This window comes from Haliotis rubra, unplaced genomic scaffold, assembly GCF_003918875.1.
Source record: "Haliotis rubra isolate DU_JTF1 unplaced genomic scaffold, ASM391887v1 Scf604, whole genome shotgun sequence".
NCBI lineage: Eukaryota > Metazoa > Mollusca > Gastropoda > Lepetellida > Haliotidae > Haliotis > Haliotis rubra.
In genome coordinates, this window is record NW_025767307.1 from 637,390 (window position 1) to 662,255 (window position 24,866).

The 24,866-nt window shown below is 37.0% G+C and overlaps 1 protein-coding gene and 1 long non-coding RNA gene across 2 annotated transcripts; both read left to right on the forward strand.

The window, feature by feature from the left end:
- Positions 1-8,133: 8,133 nt before the first annotated feature.
- Positions 8,134-24,477, forward strand: LOC124255638. The gene is made up of 5 exons (XM_046689535.1): positions 8,134-8,389; positions 9,017-9,044; positions 10,518-10,721; positions 11,322-11,440; positions 24,235-24,477. The coding sequence occupies exons 1-5, from the start codon at positions 8,186-8,188 to the stop codon at positions 24,475-24,477; spliced, it is 798 nt and encodes a 265-aa protein (XP_046545491.1). The 5' UTR covers positions 8,134-8,185.
- Positions 10,688-13,417, forward strand: LOC124255651. The gene is made up of 3 exons (XR_006892717.1): positions 10,688-10,721; positions 11,322-11,440; positions 13,182-13,417. It is a non-coding gene; the product is annotated as an uncharacterized LOC124255651 (long non-coding RNA).
- Positions 24,478-24,866: the final 389 nt, after the last annotated feature.

Genomic DNA, 24,866 nt, shown 5'->3' on the forward strand with positions numbered 1-24,866 from the left:
AGTAACAGAATGATGCTATCGCTGCTTGGTAATACATCAGGAGATATAAAACATAACAACTAGAGTAACAGAATGATGCTATCACTGCTTGGTAATGCATCAGGAGATAAAAACATAACAACTAGGAGTAACAGAATGATGCTATCACTGCTTGGTAATACATCAGGAGATATAAAACATAACAACTAGGAGTAACAGAATGATGCTATCACTGCTTGGTAATACATCAGGAGATATAAAACATAACAACTAGGAGTAACAGAATGATGCTATCACTGCTTGGTAATACATCAGGAGATATAAGGAGTAACACATAACAACTAGGAGTAACAGAATGATGCTATCACTGCTTGGTAATACATCAGGAGATATAAAAACATAACAACTAGCAGTAACAGAATGATGCTATCACTGCTTGGTAATACATCAGGAGATATAAAACATAACAACTAGGGAGTAACAGAATGATGCTATCACTGCTTGGTAATACATCAGGAGATATAAAACATAACAACTAGCAGTAACAGAATGATGCTATCACTGCTTGGTAATACATCAGGAGATATAAAACATAACAACTAGGAGTAACAGAATGATGCTATCACTGCTTGGTAATACATCAGGAGATATAAAACATAACAACTAGGAGTAACAGAATGATGCTATCACTGCTTGGTAATACATCAGGAGATATAAAACATAACAACTAGCAGTAACAGAATGATGCTATCACTGCTTGGTAATACATCAGGAGATATAAAACATAACAACTAGCAGTAACAGAATGATGCTATCACTGCTTGGTAATACATCAGGAGATATAAACACATAAACATAACAACTAGGAGTAACAGAATGATGCTATCACTGCTTGGTAATACATCAGGAGATATAAAAACATAACAACTAGGAGTAACAGAATGATGCTATCACTGCTTGGTAATACATCAGGAGATATAAAACATAACAACTAGGAGTAACAGAATGATGCTATCACTGCTTGGTAATACATCAGGAGATATAAAACATAACAACTAGCAGTAACAGAATGATGCTATCACTGCTTGGTAATACATCAGGAGATATAACACATAACAACTAGCAGTAACAGAATGATGCTATCACTGCTTGGTAATACATCAGGAGATATAAAACATAACAACTAGGAGTAACAGGAGTAACAAGATGATGCTATCACTGCTTGGTAATACATCAGGAGATATAAAACATAACAACTAGGAGTAACAGAATGATGCTATCAACTGCTTGGTAATACATCAGGAGATATAAAACATAACAACTAGGAGTAACAGAATGATGCTATCACTGCTTGGTAATACATCAGGAGATATAAAAACATAACAACTAGGAGTAACAGAATGATGCTATCACTGCTTGGTAATACATCAGGAGATATAAAACATAACAACTAGGAGTAACAGAATGATGCTATCACTGCTTGGTAATACATCAGGAGATATAAAACATAACAACTAGCAGTAACAGAATGATGCTATCACTGCTTGGTAATACATCGGGAGATATAAAACATAACAACTAGGAGTAACAGAATGATGCTATCGCTGCTTGGTAATACATCAGGAGATATTAACACATAAACAACTAGGAGTAACAGAATGATGCTATCGCTGCTTGGTAATACATCAGGAGATATAAAACATAACAACTAGGAGTAACAGAATGATGCTATCACTGCTTGGTAATACATCAGGAGATATAAAACATAAACAACTAGGAGTAACAGAATGATGCTATCGCTGCTTGGTAATACATCAGGAGATATAAAACATAACAACTAGGAGTAACAGAATGATGCTATCACTGCTTGGTAATACATCAGGAGATATAAAACATAACAACTAGGAGTAACAGAATGATGCTATCACTGCTTGGTAATACATCAGGAGATATAAAAACATAACAACTAGGGAGTAACAGAATGATGCTATCGCTGCTTGGTAATACATCAGGAGATATAAAACATAACAACTAGGGAGTAACAGAATGATGCTATCGCTGCTTGGTAATACATCAGAGATATAAAACATAACAACTAGGAGTAACAGAATGATGCTATCACTGCTTGGTAATACATCAGGAGATATAAAACATAATAACTAGGAGTAACAGAATGATGCTATCACTGCTTGGTAATACATCAGGAGATATAAAACATAACAACTAGGAGTAACAGAATGATGCTATCGCAAGCTTGGTAATACATCAGGAGATATAAAACATAACAACTAGGAGTAACAGAATGATGCTATCACTGCTTGGTAATACATCAGGAGATATAAAACATAACAACTAGGAGTAACAGAATGATGCTATCACCGCTTGGTAATACATCAGGAGATATAAAACATAAACAACTAGCAGTAACAGAATGATGCTATCACTGCTTGGTAATACATCAGGAGATATAAAACATAACAACTAGGCAGTAACAGAATGATGCTATCACTGCTTGGTAATACATCAGGAGATATATAAAACATAACAACTAGCAGTAACAGAATGATGCTATCACTGCTTGGTAATACATCAGGAGATATAAAACATAACAACTAGCAGTAACAGAATGATGCTATCACTGCTTGGTAATACATCAGGAGATATAAAACATAACAACTAGGAGTAACAGAATGATGCTATCACTGCTTGGTAATACATCAGGAGATATAAAACATAACAACTAGGAGTAACAGAATGATGCTATCACTGCTTGATGTGGTAATACATCAGGAGATATAAAACATAACAACTAGCAGTAACAGAATGATGCTATCACTGCTTGGTAATACATCAGGAGATATAAAACATAACAACTAGGAGTAACAGAATGATGCTATCACTGCTTGGTAATACATCAGGAGATATAAACATAACAACTAGGAGTAACAGAATGATGCTATCACTGCTTGGTAATACATCAGGAGATATAAAACATAACAACTAGCAGTAACAGAATGATGCTATCACTGCTTGGTAATACATCAGGAGATATAACACATAACAACTAGGAGTAACAGAATGATGCTATCGCTGCTTGGTAATACATCAGGAGATATAAAACATAACAACTAGGAGTAACAGAATGATGCTATCGCTGCTTGGTAATACATCAGGAGATATAAAACATAACAACTAGGAGTAACAGAATGATGCTATCGCTGCTTGGTAATACATCAGGAGATATAACACATAACAACTAGGAGTAACAGAATGATGCTATCACTGCTTGGTAATACATCAGGAGATATAAAACATAACAACTAGGAGTAACAGAATGATGCTATCACTGCTTGGTAATACATCAGGAGATATAAAACATAACAACTAGCAGTAACAGAATGATGCTATCACTGCTTGGTAATACATCAGGAGATATAAAACATAACAACTAGGAGTAACAGAATGATGCTATCACTGCTTGGTAATACATCAGGAGATATAAAACATAACAACTAGCAGTAACAGAATGATGCTATCACTGCTTGGTAATACATCAGGAGATATAAAACATAACAACTAGCAGTAACAGAATGATGCTATCACTGCTTGGTAATACATCAGGAGATATAAAACATAACAACTAGGAGTAACAGAATGATGCTATCACTGCTTGGTAATACATCAGGAGATATAAAACATAACAACTAGGAGTAACAGAATGATGCTATCACTGCTTGGTAATACATCAGGAGATATAAAACATAACAACTAGAGTAACAGAATGATGCTATCACTGCTTGGTAATACATCAGGAGATATAAAAACATAACAACTAGGAGTAACAGAATGATGCTATCGCTGCTTGGTAATACATCAGGAGATATAAAACATAACAACTAGGAGTAACAGAATGATGCTATCACTGCTTGGTAATACATCAGGAGATATAAAACATAACAACTAGCAGTAACAGAATGATGCTATCACTGCTTGGTAATACATCAGGAGATATAACACATAACAACTAGGAGTAACAGAATGATGCTATCGCTGCTTGGTAATACATCAGGAGATATAAAACATAACAACTAGGAGTAACAGAATGATGCTATCACTGCTTGGTAATACATCAGGAGATATAAAACATAACAACTAGGAGTAACAGAATGATGCTATCACTGCTTGGTAATACATCAGGAGATATAAAACATAACAACTAGGAGTAACAGAATGATGCTATCGCTGCTTGGTAATACATCAGGAGATATACATCAGTAACAGAGATATAAAACATAACAACTAGGAGTAACAGAATGATGCTATCACTGCTTGGTAATACATCAGGAGATATAAACATAACAACTAGAGTAACAGAATGATGCTATCGCTGCTTGGTAATACATCAGGAGATATAAAACATAACAACTAGGAGTAACAGAATGATGCTATCGCTGCTTGGTAATACATCAGGAGATATAAAACATAACAACTAGCGGTAACAGAATGATGCTATCACTGCTTGGTAATACATCAGGAGATATAAAACATAACAACTAGCAGTAACAGAATGATGCTATCACTGCTTGGTAATACATCAGGAGATATAAAACATAACAACTAGGAGTAACAGAATGATGCTATCACTGCTTGGTAATACATCAGGAGATATAAAACATAACAACTAGGAGTAACAGAATGATGCTATCGCTGCTTGGTAATACATCAGGAGATATAAAACATAACAACTAGCAGTAACAGAATGATGCTATCGCTGCTTGGTAATACATCAGGAGATATAAAACATACCAACTAGGAGTAACAGAATGATGCTATCGCTGCTTGGTAATACATCAGGAGATATAAAACATAACAACTAGCAGTAACAGAATGATGCTATCACTGCTTGGTAATACATCAGGAGATATAACACATAACAACTAGGAGTAACAGAATGATGCTATCACTGCTTGGTAATACATCAGGAGATATAAAACATAACAACTAGGAGTAACAGAATGATGCTATCGCTGCTTGGTAATACATCAGGAGATATAACACATAACAACTAGGAGTAACAGAATGATGCTATCGCTGCTTGGTAATACATCAGGAGATATAAAACATAACAACCAGGAGTAACAGAATGATGCTATCATGCTACTGCTTGGTAATACATCAGGAGATATAACACATAACAACTAGGAGTAACAGAATGATGCTATCACTGCTTGGTAATGCATCAGGAGATATAAAACATAACAACTAGGAGTAACAGAATGATGCTATCACTGCTTGGTAATACATCAGGAGATATAAAACATAACAACTAGGAGTAACAGAATGATGCTATCGCTGCTTGGTAATACATCAGGAGATATAAAACATAACAACTAGGAGTAACAGAATGATGCTATCGCTGCTTGGTAATACATCAGGAGATATAAAACATAACAACTAGGAGTAACAGAATGATGCTATCGCTGCTTGGTAATACATCAGGAGATATAAAACATAACAACTAGGAGTAACAGAAAGGAAAAGACTCTCAAACTATTAGTCAACGGGGGATCACCTAACACATTTAGAAATTTAGAATGTACTTGATTATCTGAATAATGTATCGCTTTGCTGTGATCATCGAAATCATTGTCAATATAAACAATTCCAAAGAAGTGTAGGATTCAAGAATTTAGTCATCAAAATGCATATACATTATTGGTCCAGGATTGCTTTATTAGAGTAGGTACCTAGTTTATGTCGTCCAAGGAGTGGAAGTGTCATTTTTTAATATAAGATCGGGATGATATTAATATAATATCTAACGAATAACTATGGCAATGGTGAAGATCATATCATGAACAAATTAAAACTCACAGCTCTGATAATTTTAAGATCAAGTCATGAAATAAATAACACTCACAGCTCTGACAATGGTAAAGATCAAGTCATGAAATGATTAAAACACACAGCTCTGACAAGGGTAAAGATCAAGCCATGAAATGATTAAAACACACAGCTCTGACAAGGGTAAAGATCAAGCCATGAAATGATTAAAACACACAGCTCTGACAAGGGTAAAGATCAAGCCATGAACTGATTAAAACACACAGCTCTGACAAGGGTAAAGATCAAGCCATGCAATGATTAAAACTCAGCTCTACACACAGCTCTGACAAGGGTAAAGATCAAGCCATGAAATGATTAAAACACACAGCTCTGACAAGGGTAAAGATCAAGCCATGAACTGATTAAAACACACAGCTCTGACAAGGGTAAAGATCAAGCCATGAAATGATTAAAACACACAGCTCTGACAAGGGTAAAGATCAAGCCATGAAATGATGAAAACACACAGCTCTGACAAGGGTAAAGATCAAGCCATGAAATGATTAAAACACACAGCTCTGACAAGGGTAAAGATCAAGTTATGAAATGATTAAAACACACAGCTCTGACAAGGGTAAAGATCAAGCCATGAAATGATTAAAACACACAGCTCTGACAAGGTTAAAGATCGAGCCATGAAATGATTAAAACACACAGCACTGACAAGGTTAAAGATCTGACATGGTAATGATCAAGCCATGAAATGATTATAACACACACCTATGACAAGGGTAAAGATCAAGCCATGAAATGTTTAAAACTCACAGCTATGATAATGGTAAAGATCAAGTCATGAAATTATAAAAACTCACAGCTATGACAATGGTAAAGATCAAGCCATGAAATGATTAAAACTCACAGCTATGATAATGGTCAAGGTCAAGTCATGAAATTATTAAAACTCAAAGCTCTGAATAACTTACTGATACAGAGTCAGGAAACCTAGTTTCAATGGCTGCAGTAAACACTCATTTCAGGGTAATTGGACAAGTTATACCGTTTGGACTTAACTTGTTTTTGGAAGATTAGTTGTTGGAGTGCACGACGTAGTAAGTTCGTTCAGGTACTCAGTAAATGATGTTTCACTATCCAGCTACCTTTGGTTGATATTCCACAAACATTGAAAAGAATCAGCTTTGTTCCAATATAAGATGTGCATGCAACGGAGGGTAAACGACGGAGCATTTTCTGTTATGAGTGAAGGGTAATAGAAGAAAAGACTATGAGTGATAGTATTCAAATACATCACGTTAACACATCCACTTCCCTGGGGAGTGCAATCAGTGCATGCTACAGTTCAGTTCGGTGCAAACTGCCTCTAAGCAAGCCCTACATTACAAAGATTATCTCATGAATATGCATATATGCAAACTGTGAAATTGAGCCCGTGTTCACATTTTCCCTCCTTGCATTATGCTGACATGCGCAGTGGGCACTTCGTTTAGAAAGACGTGTATATATTTCGCGGCAGTCAACCCACAAACACCAGTCAACAGCCATCGTTCAAGATCACCACTGTTGAAAAGGTAAAAATTCAAATATTTAATAGATATATTTTTTATGTAAAAGTGAATATGCCCCTTGATGTAATTAATGGGAGATAATATTACCGAACATATGGAGTCCTTGTCGTTACAAACTAGACAAAAACAGTTACATTTGTCGTGGTAACTCTGTCATCTTCCGTTTCCAGAGAAGGTAATATTATTTTATTATACCTGTAAATCGTTCTTTGACGACAATGTTCGACCAAAGATCAACGTTCAGTTTTTGTTTCCCTGACTACTGGAAATCAAATCTCGCAATATTTCGAAGTAAAAGTCCAGTAGTCATGAACATACGTAAATTTTCTGAGTACTTTGAAAATTTGAAAATCTGCTATATTCTGCTACCTATATTTTTAAGCAGCGAAAACCTGAGTGCGAAGCCTGGTCTTTTGTCTTTGTGGCAATAGTTCGGTCGGCAGCGTTGATACGCACCATTTTCTTATCCCATACAAAGATCTTGGATGAATTTGCGATATGCACTTGGGTCTTTTAAAATCATAGGGTTTACTAGGTTTTGCACGTGAAAACAATAATTTGGTTGTTTTCCATGACAGTCGTTTATATTTGCTTTCGCTCACGCATGTTCTTCTAAACCATACCAACAACAATATTCCACCCTCAAAACATGTTTAATTTGACATATATGCGTACAAACTTTCAAATTTCATTTTGCGTTCTCTTTTTGTTGTTGTGAAGAGTGTATATTCTTTCTGCAGCTAAGATAGCAAAGCCTAGTCTTTCTGTCTGTGTGGAAACATTACGACTTCACAACAATGTTCACGGTCCTCTTTGGTCTCCTCGCCCTGTCGTGTCTCCCCCTGTCGGTGCTCGGTGACCCTGATGATGCTGACGCCCGTATGTACAGAGTGGACATCACCCTTCCACCGAAGGAAGGGAGGGACGAGAATGCCGACATACTGGAGATAAAAACAACAGTGGCGGGGCTTACTGACATCAAGGTTCTGTTTTCGTTTAAGGTAAGTGAAGTCATTGGGTCATTGAACAGATACTGCCTAGCCTTAATGTGGATCGGGAGCCTATACTGAAAGAGATTTTGTTTTGTCTGTTAAACAGTCAGCAATATGTAAATAATCGAGCCTTGACCAGCCAATCCAGTGATTAACAAAGTGTGCGTCGACGTACGCAATTGACATACAACCATGTGTCAGCCAAGTCAGCGAGGCTGAAAAGCCGATTCCGCTAGTCGCCTCTTATGACATGCGTGGGTTCCCAAAGACCAATTCTAAATCTGAAAGAGATCATGTTCCTTTTTTATCCTTTATCCACACTCAGGCACCCGCAATATTGGCGATAATTCTGAGGAGGGTGATGCATTTTAGTTGCGTGTGCCATGCATATACAAGAAGCTGAGCACATGGTTTGAGCCTCCGACGTGAAAAGTTGGTAATAAGCGTGAAACGTGCATTGGAATGCATGCACACAGGCACACAGGCACACACACACACACACACACACACACACACACACACACACACACACACACACACACACACACACACATACATACAGTGTGCACTGACACTGACACTGCCGCTCTTTCTCGCTCTGTCTCTCACACTAACAAATTGATGTTTCTTTAACAGGAACTCGGGAATTCTGTGGTTATTCTTGGTAAGTTCAATTATGAAACTGTTTCTGTTTGATTCTTTCAGACACATGTGGTTTAAAGGGGAAGTGTAACAGAATATAACTCCTGAAATTTTATACCATTATGATACCTTTATTTGGCAAGCTAAAAAGGCCAAAGTTACAAACCTTTGATTATAAAGGTGCCAATTCATTAAGTCTGGTCTTCTGTTTAGTCCCAAAGGAAAACACATTCAGAATGAAATTAATCTTATGAAAAAAGTATGGACAAATACGAAAGGACATTCTAAGTGAAAATTCAAGCAGCAGTATAGATTGATCATGTGTATTTTTATCTGACTATTTGTCATTTTATTTTGAACTGCATCAAGAATTGACAACAGCAGCAACAACAACAACAAAAATACGTCTGATCGCAATGATACGTTTTATTTCTAAATTCAGAGACACACACTAAACTACACAAAACGCCGTGAATGGATATTTAGTACTTTGTCAAAACTGACGAAATGTACGATGTATGTAAATTTCAATAAATTTGTCCTCTACAATGAGGATATTTTAGAAGAGCGAATTTCAAGCAGAATTCAAAACTGTGCATTTATCGTCGTGATGTATTTGGATGTGGTTTCGACATCAAAGTGATGACTGATCCAAGAGGAGGGACACATATTGTACGTATAGCAACTAGCAAACCCAGAATCCCGGCACACTCACCGATGGCTAGCTAGATGAAGTGCACATACGTTTAATTTCGCTGTACGAAGATGACCGACTCAGTTGAATGTTATACAATTTGGTTACGTCGTAACACTTTTTGTACGATCTATGCGTTTTTGTCAAACTGCAACATCATCAGAGTGTGGAAATGACAAGGCCAGCTGACGGCTAGGTAACAAGAGGGTTAAACCAACACACACCTGTACCTACACCACGTGAAATTGGTCTAATACGTTCTAATGACGTCATTGGTTTATCAGTATGGAACCATTGACGTCATATTGCAAGGGACGTAAGCCATGATGTGTTTATTGTGGGCATAGAACTCTCGGTAAATGTACGAAATAGAAATCAATATAATGCAAAAAATAAATTCATTACTTATGATGCCTGTACTGTTTTAGCTATGAAACTAATTAACAAACACATTATATGCTGAAAAATGCAAGACAAAAAGTATAATTTTTTCTGTAAACTTGCCCTTTAAGAGACAAATCTAATTGTTGCTCAACGTATAATCGCCGAGTACAATATGTTACTGTATTACAAAACGAGGTAGCAGTGCAAAATTAGCGCAGATTGTGTTATCTGTGTATGTATTTCTAGTTTACTATGTAATGAGAAAATACAGTATTTATCTTAAAAAATGAAATTCAGTGTGATCTATTGCTTGAATTTCTGTCTGTTTAAATGAGACATTTTCAGAGCAGGAACCTGAAGGTCAGTAAGAAAGTACACGGTACTTGACAAGAAATAACTACTACCTATTACTTGCAGTTCTACGTGTTGACAAAGCGTGCAGCTGGCCACAGTTGACGAGCTTTCTGGCACGCAAGGGCTATGAGGTCAAGGTGACGCCAGTGTATTACTGCAGTGACTTCGCCCGGGAACTTGGCCTGAACATGACCAGAGACTTTTATGATACGTCTCTCGAGGATGACGAGGAATTAATCATCGGCAGACAGATGTTTCCTGTCAAGGGTAAGCCTGACAGTTCAACTCAGTTTATGTGTATGTAGTTATACGTCTAGGGTTGGAGCTTCACTAGATGCACATACAGCCTGATGTAATACCCCGACTGTTGAAATATCCCAAGATGCTGATATGGGATTTGGGTAAACACGGCAGTCATCCAAATTCACAAAAGAAGAACTGACATTCAGTTGCTTTTGAAATGATGCGTAAATGAAATTAGTGTCAAGCTTTTGTTCAAGAAACATAACAGACAGGCAGGTTTTTTCGTATATGTGGCCTGAAGGCACATTGACCTTGATGCGACACAGTGACAGAGATAGATAATTTCATAATGAAGCAGGAAGACGGTTGAAGGTACACACTGCAATTTAAGGTGGCTTATATATATGATCAACAACTTAACGCTGGATTTAGAGTTGACAGTTTACATTAAACACTACACAATCCATTGAACGTATTGTGAAACTAGCGTCCAAGACCTATTCCAGAAACATGTCAAACCTATTCCAGAAACATGTCAGAGGAACACGTACACACGGATTTTCTATACATTTGCAGTGCTATCCCAGAAACATGTTTTTCGTTTAAATCATTCTTATATTCCAGATTTGACAACAACTCAGTATGATGATATGCTGAAAGAGATGTTTGAGAGAGAAATGAGCATCTTGAACGCAGGTCAACGGGCGGCATGTTTCAGAACTCTAGCACGTCTTCCAGTTGAGGTAAACCTTGCACGGTTCATTACTCCCATTCTTATGTTTCTAGGTCTGTTTCTGTGTTTCTGAATTCCCAATCGCCCTTCTGTTCCCTTCCACATCGAATACAGACACCGAACAAAGTAGAGTCATACAAATGCCTGGCAAAAGAAAAATTCAAGAAGATGTATGGACTAGTAGCCGTGGTATAAATAGTATGAAAGTGAAGTAAATTTCATCTAACTTACTCAGTTATTAACATGTCACATTCTATCCGTATGGCTAGAGACCTCTACACCTCTTTGAGTGTAAACATTGGTCATAATATAATACCAGTATGTGTCTCGTATGCTACGGCAAGCGAAGGTATTTTGTATATGATAAATACGCCAACATATTGTGATTATTTAATAGCACTGCTGTGCAATTTATGAAACGAAAATTCCCTACTTTTGAACTGCTAGTCTACATCAGTTGACTAACGTTATTATAGCAGGTCTTCCATTTGAAGTAAACCTTGCACAGTTCATTACTCCCATTCTTATGTTTCTAGGTTTGTGTTTGTGTTTCTGAATTCCCAATCGCCCTTCTCTTCCCTTCCACATCGAATACAGACACCGAACAAAGTAGAGTCAATACAAATGCCGGGCAAAGTGGAGTGGACGTTATGTTCATATTCATTGTCAAATCATGCATCCTTCTTCTCTTTTAAATACTGAAGTCTATATGTCTTTGCCTATAAAATAAGTCATAATGTACTTTTGTTAGCCTTTCGTATGTATGAGCAATGGAGGTTATTACTTACACCATATGATTAATACCATTTTGATTGAATTGTTTGTCTAATGTGTCTAATGTGTTTAATGGTTCCATCGTGACCTTTTAGAAACGAAAATCGATGTTTTGTTGTTTTTTGTTGTTGTTTGTTTGTTTTTTTTTGTTGGTTTTTTTGGGGGTTTTTTTTGTTTTTTTTTTTGGGGCATTCAAGAAGATGTATGGACTAGTAGCCGTGGTATAAATGAAATGAAAGTGAAGTAAATTTCATCTCACTTACTCAGTTATTAACATGTCACATTCTATCCGTATGGCTAGAGACCTCTACACCTCTTTGAGTGTAAACATTGGTCATAATATAATACCAGTATGTGTCTTGTATGCTACAGCAAGCGAAGGTATTTTGTATATGATAAATACGCCAATATATTTTGATTATGTAATAGCACTGCTCGCAATTTATGAAACGAAAATTCCCTACTTTTGAACTGTTAGTCTACATCAGTTGACTAACGTTATTATAGCAGGTCTTCCATTTGAAGTAAACTTTGCACAGTTCATTTATCCCATTTTTGTGTTTCTAGGTTTGTTTCTGTGTTTCTAAGTTCTCCATCGCCACTGTCTACTCTTCCTCCGCCTCCCCGTTGACATTACTATCGTTTAGAAACATTTGTTGAGGAGTTTTCGTATTAAGTATAATGTTGTAGCAAAATGCTTTGATAGGGTAATAGAATACCCAAAGGCCACGATCAAGTGAGGATAACACACGTTTGTGTCAGTCTGGAGGGTTAGTCTCATACAGTTTTGTTTTTCCTCAGTATGATTCCTATGCTCACGGGTTTGACCAAAGTGGTAATCATCAATTCAATCTGATCTACAATATTAAAGTATTGTCCAAAGGCAATCTCCCTTGCTATTGTTTGTTGAAGATACTGTGATGTTTATCGTTCCTGAGAACGTTTCATAACGACTTCATTCTCTGCCACCATTTCAGCTGATACACTTCGCTCCGGTTGGCCAAAAGAAATGGAGGCTATAGCGGAAACTATGAATGCACCTGGTCACTTTGATCTTGAAATCCTTCGAATCCAGAAACTCGACAAGTACACTGGAGGTTGCGAGTAGAATGATATAACTTCCGAATGCAGACATGAATGTTAAACTGAGAAAACAAAGATTAAATATAATAGTCATCCATCTGTTGTTCCACCATAAAAGCAGATGAATTAAAGGAATACACGTCAAGTAAATAATATGTAGTCATCTTTCAGTGAATAAACTACAGCATTCCATGACTCCTCTTGTAAATCAATAAATGTAGTGTGACATTTGTGGTTACATTCTGTGACTGTGCACTGTATGCGAATAGTACATTTAATTGGAGAATGCTTTTACAAAGTTCCTGTTGAAAACCCCTTTTGTGTAAACAGGTAGAAGACATTCTCATATAACTGTAAGATCGAATTGAGAATACGAGATTGGCTGTCCCATAAGTCAGAATACTCTGTATGACCAACTTAAAGGATGGGATCTTCAGACGAACGCAGAGCTGGGGCTCCTTTCACGCAGAGCTGTTCACTACGTACTTGCCAACACAGTGCCAACTGTATGACTATTCAGATATGGAAAATATCGATCTTGGGTTTATTGTGTTACCTGCAGATGTCTGGATGTAGGCCACTATACCTGTTAACTGTAGTTCCTTATGATACCAACCACTGGTATTGACACACATAGAATATCAAAGTCCTATGAAAAAGAGTTTCATTCGAACGTAATGCGATAATCAGAAAAGAGAAAAAAGATGGAAGGAAAATGACAATTGGAGAACTGACTGGAGACGATTTCAATGCTTATCATTGTTAAGGTGCAGCGTTGTCTACATTGACAGACCCTCTGGGAAATGTGTCTGCATGACACTGCAGTATGATAAAATAAAAGCTATTGCCATAATGTTTCTTTAACTTGTGGCGAGTTATTAAATGTTTCTTCAGCTGTACTTAGAACCTAATAAGTCGATAATCAGAAAAGGCTTGATGCGGCACGATTACAGTTTTCGATGCGTCAGATAAATAGTGCAATATCTGTAACTGTAAATAAACAATCCGTTTTTTATTGTCCTTCATATACACACGATTTATCTAAAGGTCGTAAGATGACCACGTCCCAGTAATTCCATGATGCGGGAAATATCGACAATTGTTGAACTCTCAGCTCGACTGACAACTTAATCACACACTGACCTTCATCGGGTAATGAACGGCAGCTGGCTTGGCAATGTCCATCTACGTGAGGCCACCCGCTACTATCTAAAATATAAAGATTGGCATTGTCTTTTTGGGCGTTTGTCACATAATGAAACCAGTACCTCACGTGAGCAAATTCCATGATGCGCGAAATATTGACTGTTCCATAACCATACCCTACATCGACAAAGTTCGTCGGACAATGAACGACAGCAGCCGAGGTCACCCGCTACGGCCAATATTTAAAGATTGACGTTTTCATTTAAACAAAAGTTTATTCAATAAATGAATGGATCGGTAAAGGGCATTACGCCTACATGAATAATTTTCCGATACAAAAGTAATGCATAATAGTAATGCAACGTTCATTTATCGACACTGGAAAACACACTTTGAACCTACAGTAATAAGTGAGTGAGTGAGTTTAGTTTTACACCGCACTCAGCAATATCCCAGCTATATGGCGGCAGTCTGTGAGTAATCGAGTCTGGACCAGACAATCCAGTGATCAACAGCATGAGCATCGATCAGCGCAATTGGGAACCGATGACATGTGTCAACCAAGTCAACGAAACCTGACCACCCGATCCCGTTAGTCGCCTTTTACGACAAGCATAATCGCCTTTTATGACAAGTATGGGTTGCTGAAGACCTATTCTATCCCGGATCTTCACGGGTCTACAGTAATAAGTAATAGTATGATATGAAATTAATATATACATTAGGGCTGCGCAATATAACCGGTTTACCGGTATTTACCGGTTCAGACGTGAAAACGATGCGTATTGCGATACGCTGATCGAAAACCGGTATTTTGACTTGCATTCGGAAAACTTCGTAACACTCGAAATCTTCGGACATTTCCTTGTTTCGTTTGTGCCAAATATTATTCACATTTATATTTTATCATGATTAAAAGTTGTTATTAAAGCTTGATCAAGCATAGTGATTTTGTTGTGTTTTTCCTCTATAAATCAAGCATTAACTGGATTATAAGTAGTTTTTGTTTAGAAATACTTCATGCAATATATTGCAATACATATCGCAATACATGCTTTCGCATCGCAATATATCGCAATATGAAAATTCTCTGCAATACCCACCCTTAATATACATACTATACAAGGAAATATGCCAAAGAAACGTTTTGTCGGGGTAAAATAGTTGTGTACAAAGTTGACAATATGCTGATTAATTGTATCAGAAAATAAATAATTTCCATACAAAAGTGATTGTAGATCAAAGCCATTTTGATAGAAGAAACATCTTGATCGAACTTGGACATATTTCCCATTACAAGTGGAAATGTTTTGAAGGAAACGGTCAAATTTGTGGGACATATAGGTCACTACAGCCCAGACTTATCTTGCAGGGAATAATTGGATTGTGTCTTATACCGGTGTTTTTAATAGTATGATGCGCATTTCAAGGCAAGGTTCGATCAAAATGTTTCTTAAACAAGGTAACACTCACGCATGCATGACGGAATAAATTATTTTTTATATGTTCGTGGGAGACAAAGAGGATGTTTTTAAAAGAATGTTGGATGACCTAGATTCATATGTGGATACAGAGGATATATTTAATGGAATTAAATCTGATAGGTGTTTCGGCCTTTTTTTATAGAACATTTTAAGAAAACACTCATCTTGTAAAGCTTGCGTTGATCGCTTAATGATGAAAAAAAACAGTTTCAAGATCAAGTTTGGAATGACGTACTCCTCTTATAGATCCACATGCGTTTCGTAAGGCATTTAAATGAATTTTTCTAATAAGAACTCTTATGCATTTGAACAATTATTCCAAATATAATCACAATAGTCAAATATTGGTAGAATAGATGAGTTATGCTGTGTTTGTAGGCTTTTTCTCTGAAGGCGATATTTGATTTTGATCCACTAATTACTGTATATTGTTTTCGATTATTCAAATAACTTTCAAACCATGATGAAAGGGAACCGCGTATTCCATTAGCCCATGATTTATACAAAAGACCCTTGTGCTGTACCCTATCAAACGCTTTACTAATGTCGCAAAAGACAGCACGTACATCCTTTCCACTATCCATTGCCTTAGCTATATAATCAAGTGAATGGGGTAGCTGGTATGATGTAAAAACACCAGTCCTGAAACCTGATTGTAATGTGGTGATAGTTCCATTATCTAAAAAGAAATTTAATGCATGCTTGAAAGCATACTTCTCAAATACTTTTGACAAGCAACTAGCAACTGAGACAGTCGGTAATTAGTAAAATGATGCACGGCATTTTTCGTATGTATTGGTAATTGTGAAGTTGATAAAGAAACATTAAAAAGAGCACAAAGAGGAATCAGATAAACATTTCAGGACACGATTACTAAGATGATCTAGCCCAGTTGCTTTTGTGACATCAAGCGACAGTAAAATATGTCTTACTTCATCACTTTGTAAACTTATGTCATAGAGGCATTGGTTGACTTCCCTGTCAGAACAGTTATCTATTACGTCATCAGAAGCATTGCTAACCGTTGCCATGCTCACTAAGTTGTAGTTGAAAATATTAGCTTTGTCAATATCATCTTCATATACAACATGATTGTGTTCCATGTGTGGAAATGTCCAAGCTTTGTCAATATCATCTTCATATACAACATGATTGTGTTCCATGTGTGGAAATGTCCAAGCTTTGTCAATATCATCTTCATATACAACATGATTGTGTTCTATGTGCGGAAATGTCCAAGCTTTGTCAATATCATCTTCATATACAACATGATTGTGTTCTATGTGCGGAAATGTCCAAACTTTGTCAATATCATCTTCATATACAACATGATTGTACCCTTTCGACATCCGACATGACAGGCAATAGATAATAGACAGATAGATAGATAGATAGATAGATAGATAGATAGATAGATTGATAGATAGACAGATGATCTTTATTTCCTCAAGGAAAAGATACAGCAGGTTGTAACATATGTTATACATGTACATATGTATATACAGGTTACAGAGTGTGACAATCGAAATTAGAACAGGTATTTTAGTTGATGCAGCCAGGGTTTATAGAGTTTATATTAGTTTTATACATTTAAACCATATTTCTTGTTCAAGCTCTTGAGCATTTACATTTGGTAGACCATAGAGCATAAATGAGACAAATAGGTTTTCGTCCTTCCATAAACTGACAAAAGTGTCAACATCAAGCATGTCAACTAGTGACTCAGTCAAAGGGTTTCTACTACTTTGTATGAGAGTACAGTGTAGAAATAGATGTTTTACAATATCATAGGCAACTATGTCACATTCACGCTCAAGAGACTGAATGCTAAGTGTGCTGATACGTAGAAGAACAGCAATATTATTGAAACATTCTGGCATTTTATAACATGCAGACCACAGTCTGTGAACATTTTTAGGGTATCTTATGGCTTGATATCTTTCAAGGTTAAGTCTCAACCTCGCTACAGAAGCAACATATGAATCCTCAGCTTTAAGTATTCTTTCTTTAACCAGTACAGACCACTCAGCCTTCGTTAAGAAGGAAGATTGGTTTACATAGTTGTACAAATGCATATCTGGGTCATACATTGTTACAAGATTAAGCATGGCGATGACTTGCTATATCGCTCTTTCTCCACTGAAGTTCTTAAAGACAAATTCAGTATCGATGTTACACAGTTTACCGAGAAATAGCAAGGACTTCTGGTGCATATATCTTTATGTGACCAGGGCGAGACTGTCTCTGGCTATTGTGGATGATCCACGTATAGAAAGGCCTTGGATTCTCTTACAAAACTGGTTTTGAACAGTTTCCAGCATATCATATTCCTTTTCAGGTAAACGGGCCCATACATTACAAGAGTACAAACCGCATGGCAGAATAGTTCTTTCCCAAATACGGACACAACAGAGTGGGTTAAGGCCACCAAAACACAGGCCATGGTTCTTATTGGCATTAAAGAGTATCCTAAGCCTTTCACATACAAACTGCGTGAGTTCTATAGTTTTACCGGATGAATAGATTTGGAGACCAGCAAATTTTACATGTGTATTGGAAAGTATTTCCTTCTCTCCAGTGTACATTTTAGGATTGACAACCTTTTGTATCTCCAAATACAAGAAATAGACTCTTTGATGCATTAAAACGCAAGTGCCATGTGTGCGCATACTTATGTACAACATCAAGCAACCTTTGAAGGCCACCTGGGTATGCACTTAACAAAGACAAGTCGTCGTCTAACAGAACCCCTGGTGTTTTACCCGATGGTAAACATATGCCATGCACAGAGTCAGCGCTACTGTGAACTAAGTCGTTTATATATGGAGCGAAGAGCCAAGCTGATAAGACACGACCCTGACCTACCCCCTGTTTTACATCAAATACATTAGAAATACAGCCACCAGTGCTAACACATAATTTCATTGGTGTGTACACAGTTTAACCCGAATTCCTAAATTGTAAAGCTTATAGAAACGTCCATTCAACCAAACTCTGTCAAACGCTTTTTCATTATCAAGGAAGGCACAATAAACTGGTGAATTTCTTTCAACACAGTAGGCAATTCTTTCAGTTAGAGTAAGCGCTGCCGTTTCCGCCCCCGCACCCTTCCTAAATCCAAACTGGAGAGGTTGGGGGAAATCTTTTTTAGCTGTTTCAATTCTTTTGAGCAGTAATCTTTCAAAAAGTGTTGGGAGGACAGGTGTAAGAGTGATACCTCTACAACTACATGGATCATCCTTGCTTTTACCATTTCCTTTGTGAATTGGTAAAACATTACCAACGCTAAATGCATTTGGTACATACTCAAACGATACAATGGCATTAAATAGTGATACAATATGGCCAATAACAGAACGACCAGTATATTTTACATGCTCGTTTGAAATACCATCTGGACCTGGTGATTTGTTGTTTTCAAGACGTTTCACGGTATCAAGTGCCTCATCTTTAGTAAACTGTCGTCATTTACAGGGTTATATACAACATCTTCTACAAACTTATCAACGTGCTCTGTAAATCCAGTATCAAAGCATTCTGCATTCTGAGGCAGAGAGATTACATACACCTTCCTGTGTGCTACAGGAGTCACCGTTATAAGTTAGACTTGCTCTCTTTTATGTTTTAACTTTTTTGTAACTCTAAAGTACTCTTGGATGTCTACCTCAGCTGCTTGGTAAATTTCATCAAATGTTTCATTTCTGTAACGTTGCTTAGCTGAACGGTGGTTTCTTCGAAATGCACGTTACCTTGTTTATATGCAATAAAATAATTGTCATCTCAGCTGTGGCGTTTTTTGTTAGAAATCCAATGTTTGCGGCAATTACGCATATGATCATAATGTGTTTAAGTTCATATTTCCTCCAGTATGGCTTTAATTGTGCTTGGAATTTGGAAGTAGGAATTGCAAGTATAGTTGCAGCATGTAGACATTCTGTGATATAACTATACTCGATGTATTTATCAGGAGATGAAACATGGGCAACATCAACTGTACATTTCTAAAGTAATTTTTAGTTTCATACCGATATAGCATAAAATCAGTACAACTTGCTTTCCGCCAGTTTGGACGTTCACCGTTATCAGCGTCCATACTGAAACATACTAAGACAGGGCTGTGATCAGACACAGACTATGGGACGCTTGTATCTACGTAATAGCCTACAACACTGCTGCGAAGTTCAAGGTTTATGAACACATAGTCAATCATACTTCCAACAGTGCCGGATTTACTCCTAACCGTGCATGTACAGCTGCTATCGAGTGGTACAATTGAAATAAGGTTACGCGCTGCGAGAGCGCGTGCTACAGTGTTTGCCCTACCTTTTAAGGAACCCTGTACACAGATATGTACATAGGAAGCGTGTTTGACACATTTTCTTATAAACGTATAGTCTATATGTAAATAAATGTATCACATATTGATTATGTGTTGTATAACGAATTTCACGAAGATCTGGTATTGTAACAGGGGTGCATTCCAAGAACAGCACAGGGACATAATACTGATGTATGTGCTTAAATTGTATAACGTATAGATATTATTACGCGTATCGGAGTACTGTGCTGTTTCTAATTTACAAAGCTCATGTTGCTAAAAAATCCAATCCATGTGAGGCGACTGAGTATACCTGACCCATAAAGTCACAACGACGAATGAATGCAGTAAAGTGAAAAAAAATCGAAATGTATTTCTATGAAAGCATAGCCGTACCTATGTGAAGTCTTGTAGAGTTTCCTGTAAAATGAATAAACGATCAGTGAACTCGCTAGAGTGAGAGAATCTATACTACGTTCTCGCACCGGTTGCAGAGATACCTTTGAGGATATACCAGATACATTGGCGATATTCCATAACATTGTTCTAGCTAAGGGTTGGTGAAATGGTCGCGTGATTACTGGAGTTGCTTAGCCACGTGCAAGTCCCTGTGTGTACGTATTTGCATGTATGTATGCGTTTGTGTGTGCGTGCATACCTGTGTGTCCGTGTAATTGTGATGGTGATTTTAACATCAAATGTTCTTGATCATCTGAATATTGTATGAATGTGCTTTTAATATAATTAATTAGTCTAAAACGCTTTCAGTCCAGGCAATTTAAAACAGTTAAGGATTTGATCATTTTAGGCATAAAACCCGTTTAAATTTTCGGCCAAGGATTAAATGCTCTTTATACTCCTGAAAACAGACATCTTCTAGGGGAGACTGAGGTGATATTATATTATTACTAAATATAATCATATAGATCAGGACCTTACATTTTGATAAATGTTGATAATAGTCGATACATGTGTGTGTGTGTGTATCCCACTGCCTACAGTGGACATTTCACAGCCACTGAAAAGAATCATCGTTGTTGTACCATAAGGTATTCTTGTAATTGTGGATGAAAAGAATCATCGTTGTTGTACCATAAGGTATTCTTGTAATTGTGGATGAAAAGAATCATCGTTGTTGTACCATAAGGTATTCTTGTAATTGTGGATGAAAAGAATCATCGTTGTTGTACCATAAGGTATTCTTTGTAATTGTGGATGATGAAAAGAATCATCGTTGGGTTGTACCATAAGGTATTCTTGTAATTGTGGATGAAAAGAATCATCGTTGTTGTACCATAAGGTATTCTTGTAATTGTGGATGAAAAGAATCGTTGTTGTACCATAAGGTATTCTTGTAATTGTGGATGAAAAGAATCATCGTTGTTGTACCATAAGGTATTCTTGTAATTGTGGATGAAAAGAATCATCGTTGTTGTAAATTCATAAGGTATTCTTGTAATTGTGGATGAAAGAATCATCGTTGTTGTACCATAAGGTATTCTTGTAATTGTGGATGAAAAGAATCATCGTTGTTGTACCATAAGGTATTTTTGTAAATGTGGATGAAAGGAAACAAAAACAAAACTTTTCTGTGATGAGTGAAGCAAGAATCAACTAGAATACCAATCTACGTGCCACTTGCCCTTGAACAGTACAGGGAAAGATTAAAACTACTTATGAACCATAGTCAGCAGGACTTTCATTCGAATAATGGTTTTAACTAGGATACTATCTCAGTTTAAAAGCAAATCAGGGATAGATAATTGCAATCCACTAATTTTGATCTAGCTGGAAATTAAGATATCCTTACTGCGAAGCACAGCTCTCAAATTCGGTCATAAGGAAATATGATTCATTCAGGAGATCGTATTTCACGTAGTTATGGTAGAATTGGTAATACATGCAGCTCCATCTGAAATCACAAGAGATAGAAGCGACAAAACCCTTTCCACATCCACACGAAATTTCTACTAAAACCAGAGTCGATTGTAAAATTCTGACTGTGTGATATACGTGTACACTCCAGGACGTAGATACTGCGTTAGGTTACAGCGTGTGTACGAGGGTCGGTCAAAAAGTAGTCGGCCTAACTATATTCTCGATGTCCAATGTTTGAAAAGCTTCCATTTTAGTTTGTAGGAATCATTAGCAAAGCCGTATAAAAAAATTCACATATGTGGGTTATGTGATTAACGAGATAATAGTCAACACAATACATTGGGGTATAATATTTCTAGAAAAAATGCAGAAAATGAAAAACGAACCGTCATTTAGTACCTCTTGGATAATGGTATGCCCTCAGATAATGTCATATAAAATATGTTAGTATAGTGTTGGATGACTTCCCGTCATAATCAAGAGTCAAAGCTTTGGATTGCTTGATTCATATATAGTCGGGGGCTGTTTCTTTTAAGGACGCCCCATTTTAGCCTTTCAAAAACATTGTGTACCGATATTCAAGCTGTCCCTGTTTACAATATACGGAGAGTTGACACTTGTGTGACCATTCAGTATTTACTTTGAACCTTTAGCATCATGTGTGAAAAAGTGAAAACATTAGAATAACTTATGTCCTTATGATTTCGTCGTCTGAACGGGGGTGGGTAGTGTCTCCAAAACAAGCTGTTTCAGTAAACATGAAGGGGGAATCAATTTTACAAGCGATTGTACTTTCAAATTGCTTTTTTATGCACTTAATATCTAAGTTTGATTCTAGAAGTGGACGTCTACCTATCTCAAACACACAAAATGTTTCTTGCATATTTTGTTACCTGAAGTTTGTGGTGCATTTATTGCAGATTTTGCGCTTTTGGGGGGTACCAAGATAACATTTCAAACAAAATGGGGATCGTAAGGCTGGAACCGTGAGGTTGACAGATAATATGTAGAAAAATAAAACATAAAACAGCTGCATTTGTAATCATTTTACTAGGTCAGGCCGACTACTTTTTGACTGTCCCTCGTATGCTACTTACTGCCATACATTAATCCGATTCAAAATAAATGGAAATAATCCTGCATTACTACCTACTAAATGGCACTGCTTTGCAAATTTTATCTCATAAATATTCATATATGCATCGAATATAGGTGAACGCGTTTTCATTCGTCCTCCGCCACTGTGCTGTCATGCGCAGTGGGAATTTCGATTAGAAGGACATGTATATATTTCGCGGCCGTCAACCCCACAAACACCAGTCGGCAGCCAGTGTTGAGCATCACCACTCGTTGAAAAAGGTAAAATTTTCGGAGTATATTATGTTGCTCAATATTTTATGCATTATGGAATATATGAATATGAATCTTCATGTGATTAATGGTGGATTATGTTCTGAACGTGAAGGGCTGATGTCATAATTGACATGACATAGTACAGTAGTAGTGGTTCTCTCATCTGGCTGACCTTCCACTGCCAGGATGGTGATATTGTTTTATTAGACCTGTAAATCATTCCTTGACGACGATATTAAGGCCGACTTGCAGTTTCTCTTTCCCCGACAAGTGTTTGTGATTCTACTGCCAGGATGGTGATATTGTTTTATTAGATCTGTAAATCATTCCTTGACGACGATATTAAGGCCGACTTGCAGTTTCTCTTTCCCTGACACGTGTTTGTCCTTCTAGTGCCAGGATGGTAATATTGTTTTATTATACCTGTCAATCATTCCTTGACGATGATATTTATTTAAAGGCCAACATACAGTTTCTGTTTCCCCTGGCAACCAAAGGAAATCAAATCACACTATATTGGGGTAAAAGCAAACGCTCAATGTTCAGCAATGCACCAACATGAAAATCGTGTTGGCCGCTACATCTCAATGATATGTGAAAACCCGGTTAGGTTGGATAACACTAAGGGCAACCATACTCTGTCACAAGACATTTAGTTGCCTTCCGTTTTCCAACAATTTCGAGCATAATTTTATAAAACACAATTATTCTGATAATTTTCACAATCTGCTAAAAATACAAGTTAACGTAAATATATTCTTTCTGCAGCCAAAAGTGCAAGAAGCCTTTGTCTTTTTCTCTGTGTGGAAACATTACGATTTCACAACAATGTTCACGGTCCTCTTTTGTCTCCCTGCCCTGTCTATGTCTCCCCTGTCGGTGCTCTCGGCGCCCCTGAAGATAGAGATGCCCGTGCTGTACAGAGGGGACATCACCCTTCCACCGAAGGAGGGAGGGACGAGAGTGTTCTTCATACTGGAGCTTAAAACAACAGTGGCTGAACTAAACTGACATCAAGGTTCTTGTTTTCATTTATATTAGTGGGGGCATTGAATCAATGAATCACTGCGAAGACTTTAATGGATTAGAGCCGCACTCAGCAATATTCCAGCTATATGGTGGCAGTCTGTAGAAAATAATCGTGTCTGGACCACCAGACAATCCAGTGATCAACAGCATGAGCATCGATCTACGCAGTTGGGATACTTAGAGAATAAATCCAACGAGTTACGAGGTGATTACGGGAAATATGTCCTGAGTGAAATTAATGTTTACTGATTTGAAAATGGAATTTCATCAGAGGACATATTTCCCATTATTCATATACCTTGTGGGTTATTCTATTATTAACTAAGTCTGTAATTAAACCGAGAAACCAGTATTTATGAACTCAAAGCCGC

Excerpts from the sequence above, each read along its gene's own strand:
- LOC124255638 (XM_046689535.1), top strand. The coding sequence starts at position 8,186 with ATGTTCACGGTCCTCTTTGGTCTCCTCGCCCTGTCGTGTCTCCCCCTG. Across the intron at positions 8,390-9,016 it reads AGGTTCTGTTTTCGTTTAAG|GAACTCGGGAATTCTGTGGT; the intron begins GTAAGTGAAGTC and ends TTTCTTTAACAG. Across the intron at positions 10,722-11,321 it reads ACAGATGTTTCCTGTCAAGG|ATTTGACAACAACTCAGTAT; the intron begins GTAAGCCTGACA and ends CTTATATTCCAG.